The sequence below is a fragment of the Ailuropoda melanoleuca genome, chromosome 1 (assembly GCF_002007445.2).
Source record: "Ailuropoda melanoleuca isolate Jingjing chromosome 1, ASM200744v2, whole genome shotgun sequence".
Lineage (NCBI taxonomy): Eukaryota > Metazoa > Chordata > Mammalia > Carnivora > Ursidae > Ailuropoda > Ailuropoda melanoleuca.
The window spans coordinates 65,078,087-65,094,857 of NC_048218.1; the positions used below are offsets into that span (position 1 = coordinate 65,078,087).

The following is a 16,771-nucleotide window of genomic DNA, read 5'->3' on the forward strand; positions in this document are numbered from 1 at the left end:
AATGTCCATGATAAAAGGACAGTAGACATATCTAACATATATGTATAGACATCTATAGGTGAGTAATTCTACATGGTATCTGAGAACATCTCTGTCCTTAAAGTAGAGGCATGTTGAAAACTCACTGACCTGAACCCTAAAGCCTTCTGGAAGAGGAGGTAAAGTTGTATTCTGTTCTGTAAAATTTAGTCAAGGTTTATTGAACTTCTGCTTTATGTAGATACTTTGTGTAGATACTGCTGGGCTGTACAATTATATGTACACAATATACTCAATAAATTAGTATATAAATAAGTGAATGAATGATGTTATCTTTGTACTCATTTATTCACTAATTTATTGAGCACTTATTGTGTACTAGACACCACACATTCTCGTTGCTAAGAATGCAGTGATGAGTCCTATAGAAATTATCTCTGCTCCTATGGAGCACAGATACTAGTGAAAGTCAATACAACAAATAAACATATAAATATATAATTACAAATTGGGTTAGTTACATGAAAAATAGCAGCTACTATGATTTAACAACCATAGGAATGGGATCAATTTATTTTTATTTTATTTCTTTTAGAATTTATTTATTTTAGAGAGCGAGCACGTGGGGGGAAGGGCAGCGGGAGAGAGAATCTCAAGCAGACTCCCCACTAATTGTGGGGCCCAGTGCGGGGCTCGATTCCACAACCCATGAGATGATGACCTGAGCCAAAATCATGAGTCTGATGCTCAATGGACTGAGCCATCCAGGTGTCCCAGGATGGGATCCATTTAGATTGTGTGCTCTGGGAGGAACTTTAAGTCCAAGAAGAATGAATAGGATTAGGCAGGTCAGAATTGGAGCATGGTAGAGATGGGGACAGCTATAGAACCAGCACAATTTTTCCAGTAGTATACTCCATACCATTAATAATAGGTGATTAATTGGTGCCAACTCCATGTTATTTGGCTGCATTGGATGGTCTTTTAAGAAAGAAATAGAAAGGAGGAGGGAGGGAGGTATGCATGAACTCTCACTGAAGGATACATAAGAATTTAGTAATAACATGAGTTGGGGTGCCTGGCTGGCTTGGTGGAGTATATGGCTCTTAATCTTGGGGTTGTAGGTTCAAGTTCCACGTTGGGTGTGGAGATTACTTAAAAAAAATCTTTTTTTTTTAAAGATTTTATTTATTAATTTGACACAGAAAGAGACAGCCAGTGAGAGAGGGAACACAAGCAGGGGGAGTGGGAGAGGAAGAAGCAGGCTCCCAGCGGAGGAGCCTGATGTGGGGCTCGATTCCAGAATGCCAGGATCACGCCCTGAGCCGAAGGTAGATGCTTAACGACTGAGCCACCCAGGCGCTCCTACTTTAAAAAAAAATCTTAAAAAAAATAACAACATGAGTTGCTTGAGGGACAGAGAATTGGGTATCTTTGGGTGGAGGTAGTGATAAGACACTTTACTGTATTTCATTTTTCATTGTTTTAAAATTTGAACCATGTGAATGTATTCTATATATTAAATTTAAAATAATTAATTTTTCTTCTACATTATTAGAGAAAAAAGAGGGGAGGGGGCTCCAGTTTGGATCCGGGTTTGTTCAGTAAAGATTGCTGTGGTAGGTTAGCAGTGTCGTTCACGGAGCGGGAGACAATAACCTTTATGCGCTGTTTGCCGCTCCTGATCTAGACGAGCCCCACTGGCAGTTCTATAAAAGAGTGTTTAGATGAGTCACTGAGAAGGGTTCATTTGTGTCCCATTCTCTGCTTATTGTAGGGGGTTATACACTGTAGAAGTTTTGTTGTTGTTTTTTTTTTTTTCCAAGAGAACATAGCTAATTTGAACATTTTAGTGCTTAAAGTAGAAGTTTAAAAATTTTTTATTTTTTTTTCTTAAAGATTTTATTTATTTATTTGACAGAAACAGCCAGCGAGAGAGGTAACAAAGGCAGGGGGAGTGAGAGAGGGAGAAGCAGGCTCATAGCAGAGGAGCCCGATGTTGGGCTCGATCCCATAACGCCGGGATCACGCCCTGAGCCAAAGGCAGACACTTAACCACTGTGCCACCCAGGCGCCCCAGAAGTTTAAAAATTTTTTAACTTGTTATTTAGAAATAATTTCAAACTTAGAGAAAAATTGTATAAATAAGAATGATATACATAATACCTATTCCCAGATTCATCTTTTGTTAACATTTTACCCCATTTAGTATATTGTTTTTATCTGTCTACCTGTCTGTCCTGATTTATTTTTTCTGAATCATTTGAGAGAAACTTCAAATACCATGCCCCTTTATTCCTCACTACTTTGAAGTGTATTTTCTAAGATTAAGGATATTCTCTTAACTATGGTACAGTTAACAGCTCTAAAATTATTGATATCCTACTTTAATCTACTGCCTGTTTTCCATTTTTGTCAGTTGCCCCAGGGATGTCCTTTATAGCATTTTCTCCCTTTCTGGCACAGGATCCAGACTAGGGTTTTAGGTATTGCATTTAGTTGTGTCTCTTTAGCTTCCTTTGATCAGAAACATTTACACAGCCTTTATTTCTTTTTTACGACCTGGAGATTTTGAAAGAATATAGCTCCCCCTTTTTAAAATAGAACGTTGATCATTTCGATTTCTTTCATGATTAGATTCTGATTATGCATTCTTGGCTGGACTACTATATAGCTGTTACGTCTTTCTGGGGATATCACAACTGAAGGCACAGGAAGTCCACCTACTCCTCAATAGTAATGTTAGAGTACTCAGCCAAGATGTTGTCTAGTTTCTGCTGTATAATAAATATTTTCCCCTTGCAACAAATAAGTAATCCATGGGAAGACATTTTAAAACCATGCAAAATGGTTTGTTCCTCACCAAATGTCCTGTTCCTCACCAAAAGTTCCACCTGGATTCACCATTCATTGATTGTCCTTGCTTGATCCAGTCTTTACTATGTTGGTTGCAAAATGCTGATTTTTTTCCAGTTCTGTCACTACCTACACATTTACCAGTCTGGGCTCCGCATTCTGCTGTAAGCACAAGTTCGCCTTTCTACCCCATTTTTTTTATTTGTTGTTGTTATAAACTCCTAAATTATCTTATTTCACCAGTGGTTCATAACTCATTATTATGTGAAGTAGAGGATTTGATTCCAAAATCAGTGGGTGACATCGGGAGGTCCGTGACCAACCTGAAATTGTGTGCCAGGTTTTGTGTCTGGACAGTTTTCTGAGGAGAGTGTCCATAACTTTAATCAGACTCTCTGAAGAGTTCTTGATTCAAACAGGATTAAGCCCCACTAGGTTGAATAGTTAAATATTAAGCTATCTAACTCTTACATATTTGTATATTCTTTCCCCTGATTTCTACCCCGTGATAAATAACTGAAGTGTTAGAATTATAGTGTGTGTCCATCTGTATGTATATTCTATTTTTTTGTCTACTGTTTTTAACTGCAACTGAAAGTAGTATTATATTTGGTTTCTTTAATTTTTTTTGCTGGAATATATAATAAATGTTAATATCATCATTGCCACTGTAGCAGCAGTTTATGGTGTATAGAACCAGTCTTTTGAAGCAACGAGTTACCTTGGTTTAATTTGAAATTTTAAAACCAATGTTTTTTACACTATAGTTTTATTAGCTCTCTGGGAGTGAGCTACATGATGTTGTGCACTGAAAATTACCCAAATGTTCTGGCCTTCTCTTTCCTGGATGAGCTTCAGAAGGAGTTCATTACTACTTATAACATGATGAAGACAAATACTGCTGTCAGACCATACTGTTTCATTGAATTTGGTAAGGGCCTGATTTTTTTTCCTTTTCATTATCCTGTCTCCATCTAGTCATAAGCGATTCTTCATATAATACTGGGGGCCAGGGGAAAAACTCAGAAAATTCTGCTACCTTGCTTTGGATTGAATAATTTGACAAATGGTCTAAAAATTATAGCAACTTCTTCATTTAGGTGCCTATTTGAAAAAAAATGTGTTTGGGCTGTGGAGGGGATTGTGATTATTGGCACAAAGAATCAATCCCAGGGGACAATTTCTCAATGAGAAATTTATAAGCCAGAGATTCAGAATTCTGTGTTTATGTGATAATCTTTTATAGTCTGCTTAATGTAGAACGGAGGTTGGCAAACATTTGCTGGAAAGTACCAGATAGTACATATTTTAAGCTTTAAGGACCATATGGTCTCTGTCACAACTACTCATCCCTGCCATTTTGGCTTGAAAGCAGCCATAGGCAATACGTAAATGAATGAGTATAGTTATATTCCAATAAAACTTTATTTACATAAGCAATCAGCAGGTTCAATTTGGCCTCTGGGCATTAGTTTGCTTGACTCCTGGTGTACTAGGAGAAAAAAGAAAAACCAAGTTGTAAATAATGAAAGTAAAATTGGAAGATATTTAGAAAAATGTCTTTTATTAATTTCATTAAATTTGTTTTTTAAAACATACATTCTAATGGTGTAAGCAATAAAAAAACAGATTTATAAGAACATGCAATTTACAGTGTATGTTCTTACGTAATTATAATTGGTAAATACAGACAGACTTGATATTTTATGAGAGATGAATCCCTATAAAAAGTAAGACTTTGGTTTAAAATTAAAGCTGTTTTTGGGGGGGTTTGTAAAAATTTAAAGTAATTCCTTGAAGTGAATATAATAGTAGAAAATATCTCACAGTCACGTAGTGTTAAATCTTTATTTTACTTATAATTATTTCTAGAATATAATTTCTAGAGTGAAACACTGATGACTCCATGATATATTAACTATTAAACACAAATAATATTTGAATATTCCACAGCAAATTGAGTAGTTTTGGACAACAAATTAAACTGTTGATCTGCAGAATTTATTCCATAAATGTCACACTCTCAAATTATTTAATTAACAAGTGACTGCAAGGAAATTTATTTTTTATTTTACATAGATAATTTCATTCAGAGGACCAAGCAGCGATATAATAATCCCAGGTCTCTTTCAACAAAGATAAATCTGTCTGACATGCAGATGGAAATCAAGCTGAGGCCCCCTTATCAAATTTCCATGTGTGAACTGGGGTCGGCCAATGGAGTCACATCTGCATTTTCTGTTGACTGTAAAGGTTCTGGTAAGATTTCTTCTGGTGAGTTTCATTTATTTCATTAAAAAAGACTTTTGTAAGAACTGAGTAATTCTTGTAAAGGAATTACTTTATTCTAATATTTTAACACAAGTACAGGAATAGAAATTTAAAGTAATTCTCCCAATGGTTTATACAGTAATCCACCAGATATGTGACTAAATCAGGAAAAAACTTTTAAATAGCAATCTCAGAGGAACTCTTTGCTAGGGAAATATTTAAGAATTTTTCTTAATTGTTTCTTAAATATTTCTTTATAATTTGTTTTCAAGAGGTGAATAATAGTTTATTTGTAATATATATTTATGTACATGTGAAGTGCTTTGCATTATGTCAGAATGGCTACATTCAAGGCCAGGTTTCTTGATTATCAAGAGAATGGGATTATCTACCAAACCTACCCTCCCAAACAAGAAATACCATATTCAACAGTTGTGACAGATAGAAAACTTCTGCTTAAAAATGGAAGCCTCATTATTGTATAAGGTAGCATATGCCATTGTTGAATTGCTTGTTTGAAAAATTCCATGTAATACCAACTTGTTTGTCTAAGTTCTGTGACTTTTTCTCTGCTCTTCAGCTATGCCAAAGTAGCACTTCAGAACTTTGAAATCAGCAACTCTGTGTCTTTTCTATCCTATTACTCAGATTGACTTTAGATATAATCAGTTTCCTTAGCCTTATTGTTCTGTAACATTTTGAAACCCTCCCCATCCTGGAAGTTCCTTCTGTGTGTGCTTTAGTTTGTTAGTATTCTTCAAATGAGGCATTCAGGACTGAACACAACATTTCTTGGATTGATTAATTCGGATTATGGGAGAAAAGGTGATGCAGATTTTAGTAAAATAATCCAGTCAATCAGGAAACAAACACAAAAACAGGCAAATACCAATAACAAGCCCCAGGAGAGAGGAGGCGGATCAGTGCTCATAGTTGTTTTAATCTGTTTTCTAAAACGTCCAATTTCCAACAAAAAAATACAAGACAGGCAGAGGAAGAGGAAAGTGTAATCCACATACTAGGGCGAAAAGCAGGCAATAGAAATTGCCTTTGAGAGTGATCAGATGTCAGATTTAACAAAGACTTTGAAGTAGCCATTTTAACTATATGTTCAGAGAACTAAAGGAAACCATGATTAAAGAAGTAAGGAAGATATGACGATGTATCAAATAGACAATATTAATAAAGAAATAGAAATTGTAAAGAAAAGGAAAAAGATGGAACTTCTGGAATTGAACAGTATACCTGAAATAAAAAATTTGCTAGTGGGGCTCAGCAGTAGATTTGAACTGACAGAAGCAAAAGTTAGCAGACTTGAAGCTAGATCAGTAGAGATTATGTAATCCAAAGAACAGAGAAAAAAGAAGGAAGAAAAATGAAGAGAACCTCAGGAAAATGTGGAGCACTTAAGCACACCAACATATGCATGATAGGAGAACCAGAAGGAGAGGAGAGAACGAAAGGAGCAGAAAAAGTATTTGAAGAAATAATGGCTGAAAGGTTTCCAAATTCACTCAAAAACATTACTCCTGCAGGAAGCTCAGTGAGTTCCAAATAACCATGCAAGAGATCCACAAATAGATGAATCATATTAAAAATTCTGAAAGACCAAGACAGTGGGAAAATCTTGAAACCAGCGAGAGAAAAACAACTTGTTGCTTATAGGGAACCCCAATAACATTAACAGGTGACTTCTCAACAGAAACAGTGGAGGTCAGAAAGCAGTGGGACAACAGGTTCAAAATGCTCAAAGAAAGAAAAAACTATCAGTCAAGAATCCTATATCCAGCAAAGCTAGCTTTCAAAAATAAGGTGAAATAAAGACATTTGTAGATTAGCAGAAGCTGAGAGAATTGTTCCTGGCAGGCTCATCTTACAAGAAATACTAAAGGAAGTTCTTTAGGCTGACAAGTGATCTAGACAGTAATTTGAATCCACACCAAAAAAATCAAAGAGCAACAGGAAAGGTAATTATAAGACAGTCATTTTTCTTCTTCTCTGTTTTGGTTGACTGATGTAAAAAGCAAGTGTATAAAACTAATGTATTGTTAGGCCTATAACATGTAGAAATGTAAGATAAATTTTTCGTAACAGCACAAAGGAGGTGGATGGATGCAAAACTGCATTGGGCTAAAGAAATGACTCCATATGGTAATTTGAATCCATAGAAACAAATGGAGAAAGCCAGAAGTAATAAGAATTCATATTAATAAAACTTATAAAAATATAATTGTTGTCCTCTTAGCTTCTCTAAAAGACATAAAATTATGTAAAGTAATAATTTTAACAATGTATTTTGGGGTTTGTAATGTTTATAAATGTAATTTGTATACAACAATACCACAGAAAGGGAAGAAAAGCAATAGAGCTCTATAGGAGTAATGTTTCTATAGCTCATTGGAATTAAGTTAGTATAAATATGAAGCTATTTCTGAAAAGATGTACATGGCAAGTCCTAGAGTAGCCACTAAGCAAATCACTTGACAAATAGTGAAAATCATTAAAGAAATTAAAGTCCTGCAGTATAAAACATTCACTTAATGCAATGATAAAGGAGAAATAGAGCAAAAGGCATGAGACATATAGAAATAAGTAAAGTGGCATTGGTAAATCTGCTCTGTCAATAATTAATGAGATTGGATTTAAAAATGTGAATGGATGAAACATTCCATCAAAAGTTGGACATTATAAAAGTGGATTAAAAAATCAAAAGGTGGAAATAGATTGAAAGTAAAAGGAATTTTAAAAAAACCATAATGCAAGTAGCAACCAAAAGAGAGGTAGAGTGGCTTTTTGATATTAGACAAAGTGGGTTTTAGGACAAAAATTGCTACTAGAGACAAAGAGGACATTTTATAATGGTAAAAAGTCTATGATTAATGTGTAAGAATTATAAACATAGGTGCATTTAACAACAGAGCTCCCAAATATATGAAGCAAAATCTGCCAGAAATGAAGGGAGACATAGACAATTAAACAGTAATGGTTGAAGACTTAACACCCTACTTTGAATAATGGATAGAACTAGGCAGAAGATAAACAAGGAAACAGAAGATTTGAACAATGCCATAAACCAACTAGATCTTACAAACTATAGAATATCCCATTCAACATTAGAGAATATATTCTTAAGCGTACAGGGAACATTCTCCTCCAGGATAGATTTTATGCTAAGCCATTAAAAGACAAGAACTTCGTAAATTTAACAGGCTAAGAATAATACAAAGTATATTCTGTAACTACAGTGGAATGAAATTAGAAATTAGTAACAAAGGAATTTGGGAAACTCATAAATGTATGGAAATTAAACAATACACTCCTAAATAATAAATGGGCCAAAGAAGAAATCAAAAGGGGAATTTATAATTGGAGATGAATGAAGATGAATACACTGTATAACAAAATCTGAGATATAGCTAAAGTTGTACTTAGAGGAAATTTTATTGCTATAAATACCTATATTTTTTTAAAAGGAAGATCTCAAATGAATACTTTAACCATCTGCCTAAAGATACTAGAAAAAAAAGCAAATAAAGGGGAGAAAGGGAATAATTAAGATTAGGGCAGAGATGAATACGTAATAGAAAATAGCAGAATAGAGAAAAATCAATAAAACCAAAGACTAGTTCTTTGAAAAGATAAACAAAATTAACAAACCTTTAGCTAGATTGACCAAGAAAAAAGAAATTACTAGAATCAGAAATGAAAGGACATTTCTACTGATCTTACAAAATAAAGGCTTTTATTTTATTTTTTTAAAGATTTTATTTATTTATTCGAAGACAGAGACAGCCAGCGAGAGAGGGAACACAAGCAGGGGGAGTGGGAGAGGAAGAAGCAGGCTCATAGAGGAAGAGCCTGATGTGGGGCTCGATCCCATAACGCCGGGATCACGCCCTGAGCCAAAGGCAGATGCTTAACTGCTGTGCCACCTAGGCGCCCCACAAAATAAAGGATTTTAAAGGACACCGAACAGTCGTATGCCAGTGGATCAGACAACTTTCATGAAACGGGCATATTCTTAGAAATACACAAACTACTAAAACTGACTCAAGAAGAAATAAATAATCTGAATAAACTGTATCCAAGAATAGGGTTTAATTACTAATAAGAAACTACTGGGGCGCCTGGGTGGCTCAGTCAGTTAAGTGTCTGCCTTTGGCTCAGGTCGTGATCCGGGGTCCTGGGATCAAGCCCCACATCAGGCTCCGCGCTCAGAGGGAGCCTGCTTCTACCTCTACCTCTGCTGCTCCCTCTGCTTGTGTGTACACACTCTCTCTCTCTGTCAAATAAAAAAAAAATAAAAAATAAAATTCCAGAAAGGAAATATTTAAAAAAGAAAGAAAGAAAGGGAGAAAAGGAAAAGGAACCACTGACAAAACCCTAGGTTGAAATGGCTTCACTGGAGAATTTTACCAGTTTAAGAATTAACTAATTCTTTAGAAACTGTTCCAAAAAAAAACTGAAGAGAGGGAACACTTTTCAACCCATTCTTTAAGGCTGGTATTATCCTAATCCAAAACTAGATAAAGACATCACAAGAAAAGAAAACTACAGATTAATAATATCTCTTATAAATATGGACAGAAGTCCTCCAAAAAATGCCAGCAAACCAAATCCAGCCACATAAAAATTACTATATACCATGACCAAGTGGGATTAATCTAGCAGTGTAGGGTTGGTTTAATATCTGAAAATCAGTTAATATATACAATATCAATAGAATAAAAAACAAAATCATATGGTCATCTCAGTAAATGAAGAAAAAGCATTTTAAAAAGTAATAGAGTTTCATTATTAAAAATACTCAACAAACTAGGAATAGAAAAAACTTGTTCAGCCTGATAAAAGGCATCTGCAAAAAACCCACAGCTAAACTCAGATGTAATGGTGAAAGACTGATGCTTTCTCCTAAGATGGGGAACAAGACAAGGATGTCTGCTCTTGGTAGTTCTTTTTTTTTTTCTTTTAAGATTTATTTATTTGAGAGAGTGTAAGTGAGTGTTAGTGGGGGGCAAGGGGAGAAAGAAACTCAAGCAGACTCCATGCTGAGTGAGAAGCCCAAAATTGGGCTTGAGCTCACGACTCCGAGGTCAGACCCAAACTGAAACCAAGAATCAGATGCTTAACTGACTGACACCACCCAGGTGCCCCTCACTAGTTCTATTCAACATAGTATTTGAGGTTCTAGACAGGGCAGTTAAGCAAGGAAGAGGAAAAAAAAAATCTGATTGCAAAGGGAGAAATAAAATAACTTCATATATGATATGATCTTGAATATAGAAAATCCTAAAGATTCCACTAAAAATAAACTATTAAAATCAATGACTTTAGCAAGGTTGCAGGATACATGATCAATATACAAAAATCAGTTATGTTCTATATACTAGTAATGAACAATCTGAAAATGAAATGAAGAAAATCCTAGCAACTACTGGCTGAAACAAAACGGATTATACTTTGTATTGTTTGCAATTTAAAAGAAAGAAAATTTCTTACAATGAAAACTACAAAACATAGAAATTTAAAAAACCTAAGTTAGTGGAAAGTGGTCCCATGTTCATAGATTAGAAGACAATATTGTTAACGCTGGCTGTACTTCTCCAGTTGATATGTAGAATCAGTAAAATCTCTATGAAAATTTTAGCTCTCTTTTTGGCAGAAATTGACAAGCTGATCCTAAAATTCATTTGGAAATACAAGGGACCAAAAATAGTCAAAATAATCTTGAAAAAGAATAAGATTGGAGGACTAACACTTCCAAACAGACATGAACCCTTACTTAACAGTCAATTTTTAATAGGGATGCCAAGACAGTGGTGAAAGAATAGACTTTTCAGCAAATGATGCTGGGGCGAGTGGATGTCCACATGCAAAAGAATGAAGTTGGACCCCTACCTCATAAAATTTTTAAAAACTAAAAATGGATCAAAGACCTAAATTTAACTGCTAAATCTATACAACTCTTAGAAGAAACCATAGATGTAAATCTTTGGGACTGTGTAATAGGCAGTGGTTTTTTAAATTTGATGCCAAATGCACAGTGAAAAAAGAAAAAATTAAGGTGAGCTTCATCAAAGTTTTAAAAAAGTTTTTTTTTTTTTTTAAGTAGGCTTCATGGTCAGTGTGGAGCTGCCCAATGCAGGGCTTGAAATCATAACCCTGAGATCAAGAACTGAGTTTACATGAAGAGTCAGATGCTTAACGCTTAACTGACTGAGCCACCCAGATGCCCCCAAAGTTAATTTTATTCTTCTACAGACACTATCAATAAATTGGAGATAATCCACAGATAAGTCATATATTTGCTAAGAGATTTGTGTCCAGAATATATAAGTAACACAACAATAACAATAAAAAGATAATCAATTTTAAAATGAGAATAGGATTTGAATATATACTTGTACAAAGAAAATGTGCAACTGGCTTATTAACACATGAAAAGATGTTCCACATTATTAGTCATAGTGAAATGGAAAGCAAAATGATAAGGAGATACCACTTCACACCCACTAGGATGGCTTTAGTTTTAAAACATAGTAGCAAGGATTAGCAAGGATATGGAGAAATTGGAACCCTCCTGTAATGTTGGTAGGGTTGCAAAATGGTGAATTGCTTTGGAAGATACTTTGGAAGTTCCTCAAAAAGGTAAATACAGAGTTACCACATGACCTCACAATTCTACTCCTGGGTACATACCGCAGAGAGTTGAAAATATAAGTCTGAAATAAAAATGTGTATATGAATATTTATAGCACTATTATTCATAGAAGCCAAAAAGTTGAAATAACCCAAACGTCCATTATCTGATGAATGAATAAACAAAATATGGTGTATACATGCAAACAGAATATTAAGGAGTAAAAAAGGAATGAAGTATTGATGCATGATACAACATGGATGAATCTTAAAAACATTATGCTAAATGAGAGAAGCCAGATACAAAAGGCCATATATTTATAATTTCATTTATACAAAATGTCCAGAGTAGGCAAATCCATAGAGACAGATAGTAGCTTAATGGTTGGGGTACAGGGAGCTGGAGGGGTACAGGGAACTAGGCAGTGACTATTAATGGTTATGAGATTTCTTTCTGAGGTGATGAAGATTGTGGAATTAGATAATGATTGCACAATTCTGTAAATACTAAAAACTTCTGAATTACATACTTTTCTTTTTAGAGAGAGCACACGTGCACTTCCAAGTAGGGGCAGGGCAGAGGGAGAAGGAGAGAGAATCTTTTTCTTTTTTTTTTTTTAATTTTTTATTATGTTATGTTAGTCACCATACAGTACATCCTTAGTTTTTGATGTAGTGTTCCATGATTCATTGTTGAGGAGAGAGAGAATCTTAAGCAGGCTCCATGCTCAGTACAGAGCCCAATGTGGGGCTTGATCTCACAACCCTGAGATCATGGCCTGAGCTGAAATCAAGAGTCGGATGCTTAACCAATTGCGTCCCCCAGATGCCCCTGAATTATATACTTTTAAAGGGTGAATTTTATTGTATTCAGATTATATCTCAATTTTTAAAATCAGTAATAAATGAGTTATTACTTTGAAGACTTCTATGTCCAGTAGTGATGGAGTAGGCAGTTCAGACCAATAGTTCCACAAAATACATGTAGGAAAGCTGAATGGAATGTATATATACTATAGAATATGTAGGTCTAAAAAAAAAAAGAATATGTAGGTCTAATATGATATAGAATTTAATTTAAAATATAATCTTCTTGAAGTCTTTGGATATCCAACAAGATTACTAAAACTTACTGGAGTACAGAAGAGGGTGGAGGCCTATGGAGATAAGCTTAATGTTTGGAGCTACTTTTTCTTTTGGTCATAATATCCTTTTTGTATATTGTGAGATTCAGTTTGCTGAAATTTTATTTAGATATTTTATGTATGTTTTCATGTGGGAACTGGTTTATAGTTTTCCTTTTTTGAATGTTTTTGTCTGGTTTCGCTATCAGGATAACATTGGCCTCAGAATAAATTGGGAGATATTCCCTTTTCTTCAATTTTTTGGAAATGTTTCTGTAGAATTTTTATTTCTTCTTTGTTCAGTACGGTGAAGCCTTTTGAGCCTCTGGTTTTCTTTGTGGAAAGGTTTTTAACTACAAACCAATTTCTTTGATGGATGTTCAAGTTATCTGTTTTTTTTTTTTAAAGATTTTATTTATTTATTTGACAGAGAGAGAGACAGCTAGCGAGAGGGAACACAAGCAGGGGGAGTGGGAGAGGAAGAAGCAGGCTCATAGCAGAGGAAGCCTGATGTGGGGCTCGATCCCAGAACTCCAGGATCACGCCCTGAGCCGAAGGCAGACGCTTAACCACTGTGCCACCCAGGAGCCCCTCAAGTTATCTGTTTCTTGAGTGAGTTTTAGTAGTTTGTTTTTTTTGAATGAATATGTTCATCTTGCCTAAGTTAGTGAATTTTTTGGCATAAGTTAATATTCTTTTATCCCTTTGATATCTGTAGAATTGTAGTGATACAACCATTCTCATTTCTGATATTGGAAATTTTTGTCTTTTGCATTTTTCTTCTGATCATTTTTATTATAGCTTAGCATTTTTATTGATTTTCTTAAAGAACCAGCTTTTGGTTTCATTGACTTTTTATTGTTTTTGTTTTTTATTTCATTGATTTATGATCTGATCTTTATTATTTGCTGTTTTCTGCTCACTTAGAGTTTAACCTTTGCTCTTCTTTTTCTAGATTCTTAAGGCAGAAGTTGAGGTTATTTTAAAAAAAAAAGGTGGAGGTTATTTTTTATTTGAGATCTTCTTTTTAAATAGGCATTTAGTAGTATATATTTCCCTCTAAATATTGCTGTAGCTACATTCATTAATTTTAACATATTGTATTTTCACATTCATACTGTTTAAAATGCTTTTTAATTTCCATTTTGGTTTCTTTTATGATCCATCAGTTATTTAGAAATGTGTTATATAGTTTTAAGTAGTTAGAGATTTTTCCAGATATCTTTCATTTCCTGATTTCTTACTTAACTCCATGAAGTCAGATGCCAGATTTTGTATGATTCTAATCCTTTTAAATGTATTGAGACTTGTTTTACTCTCCCAGAATATGTTCTATCTTAGCAATTTTTTGCTGTGTTCTGTGTTGAAAAGAATGTGTATTCTATTATTGTAGGGTGGAGTTCTGTAGATGTCATTTAGATCAAGTTGGTTGATATTGTTCAAATCTTTAATATCCTTTCTGATTTTCTGTCGACTCTCAATTATTGAGAAAGTGGTGTTGAACACTGACTGTATTTGTGAAATTATATCTTTCTCCTTTTAGGTCTGTCAGTTTTTATTTTATATATTTTAAAGCTTGTTAAATATTTAGGATTGTTTTTTGGTGCATGGACTTCTTTGTCACTTTGAAATGACCTTCTTTATACCTAGTAATAGTCTTAGTTCTGCAATATACTTTATTAATATAGCCACTCTAACTTCTTTAAGTAGTATTGGAATGGTGTATCTTTTTCCGTCTTTTTTTTCTTTTAACGTTTCTGTGTCTACTTAGAATGGTTGCTTTTAGGTATTACTTAGTTGAGTCTGTTGGAAAAAAATCCAATTTGACAATATCTGCTTTTTTATTTAGGTGTTTAGGCCACTTACATTTAATGTGATTATTAATGTGGTTGGGTTTTGGTTTTTTTTTTTAAGATTTTATTTTTAAGTAATCTCGACACCCCCTCATGGGGCTTGAAACCACAACCCCAAGATCAAGAGTCGTATGCTTCACTGACTAGCCAGTTAGGTGCCCTGATATGGTTGGGTTTAGACCTACCATCATGGCTGTTTGTTTTCTTTTTATCCCATCTGTTTTTAGTCACCTTTCTCTCTTTTTCTGCTTTCCTTTAAGTTATTTTTTGATCCATTTTCTATTTTTGGTTGACTTATTATACCTCTTCTTTTCATTTGTTTGTTTTTATGGGTGCTTTAGGGTTTATAGTATATACCTGATATTTCATGGTAGGGCTAATAGTTTCTGCCATGGCCAACAAGCAAGCCAGGAACTAGTTCTTGAAATGAAAACATTTTTCTTTTTGCCTAAGGACCATGTCATTGCATCAAAACCCAGGAGCCTCTTTTATGATTCTTCTTTCCAAATTTGCTACAGACTCAGAACATTATCTCTATCTTCCACAGATATTTTGAACACCATTAGTTAGATCTGTGAGCCGTAAGGGCTGAGTGGCAAAGTGTCCTGTAATGCAGTCTTGATCTTTCTGTTGCTTTGGCCCTCTTCAGCCATTGCTATTCAGTAAACATGTTGGAGCAGTATACCCAAGTCTTATAATGTTGCTTTTGAAATCTAGAAAGGCCTACTCAGCAGCATATCTTTTCTTAGTGGTATGGGTTGCAAGGTGCAACTTGATCTTTACATTCAGTATACTCTAGAAACTTGACTGAGGTGTAGGCTCCTATAATTTTGTTATTATTTTCCATCCCAAGGTATCTACTGTCTGTTCTCCAGATCCTGTCAGCATGAGGTTATCAACAAAGTGGATCAATATAATGTTCCATGACGTGTTGGGTCCTTGTAGGCCAAGAGTCAGCAAACATTTTCTGTAAACGTCCAGATAGCAATATTTTAGCTTTTATAGGCTATATGGTCTCTGTTGCAACTACTTCACTCTGCTGGTATGGTATGAAAACAACCATAGATAATGTGTAAAAGAATAGGTAAGGCTGTGTTGCAGTAAAGCTCTATTTACAAAAATAGGTTGTGGGTTGGATTTGGCCTGTGGGTCATAGTTCGCCAACCCCTGCTATAGACTAATCTCTGGCTTAGAGTTGACAAAACCTTGTGACAATATAGTAAATGTACTGCCCTCTCTGTCTCTCTTTTTTTGGGGGGGAGCACGAGTGAGTGCTGGGGGGAGGGGAGAGGGAGAGAGAATCCCAAGCAGACTCCATGCTCAGTGTGGAGCCTGATGTAGGGCTCAGTCTCACAACCCAGAGATCATGACGAGCCAAAATCAAGAGTTGGCTGCTTAATCAACTGAGCCACCCAGGTGCCCCTGTGTACTGCTATCTTTATCAGATAAAAGCAAAATGCTTCTGATTTTCTCTGTTTATTAGGGTAAAGAAGAAAGTGTTAGCAAATGAGTACCTACATGTCATGGAATTAATTGATTGTTTCATATGGAGACTGCATCTGGAAAAGTATGTGTAGTTGGAACCCACAGTAATCTGTTGTCGTCCTCTAAGACACTCTAATTTTGGAGCCTTAAATTGGAGAGTTAAATGAGTGTGTAGTAGGAATCGCTATCTGTGCATATTTTAATAAGCCTTGGATGGTGACACTGACTTGTGCATCTACCTTAGGGATTAATATTTTGATGATGTTCGGGTGGGGGAAGCTCCATGGCTTCCGTTGGCCTTTCCTTCTCTCATAGTTCTAATTCCACAGGTCTGGCAGTCAGTGTTGCTGCCAGAATTATCTGTCCATTAATGTACACACTCAGGATCTAGAAAATTAATCTTTAATTTGGGGTAGGGGTCCATCTAACTTGACCTACCAAGAGAAAATTCTGTTAGAAAGTTCATGTATTGTTTGACTTCGGTAAGTCCCCACTCTGACCTGTAGTCTGCGGGTATCCTGGATCACCAGACAGCAGACACTGGGAAAATGGGGGGAAATCTGG

The 16,771-nt window shown here is 35.1% G+C and overlaps 1 protein-coding gene across 1 annotated transcript in view; it reads left to right on the forward strand.

Moving 5' to 3' along the window:
- The first annotated feature begins 3,583 nt into the window (after positions 1-3,583).
- Positions 3,584-16,771, forward strand: part of SEC22A (SEC22 homolog A, vesicle trafficking protein) — a 39,531-nt gene continuing 26,343 nt past the window's right edge. The window contains exons 1-2 of the mRNA XM_034659551.1: positions 3,584-3,766; positions 4,915-5,109. Of these exons, the coding sequence (XP_034515442.1) occupies positions 3,631-3,766; positions 4,915-5,109 (331 nt within the window). The 5' untranslated portion in view covers positions 3,584-3,630. The remainder of the gene's footprint in view (positions 3,767-4,914; positions 5,110-16,771) is intronic.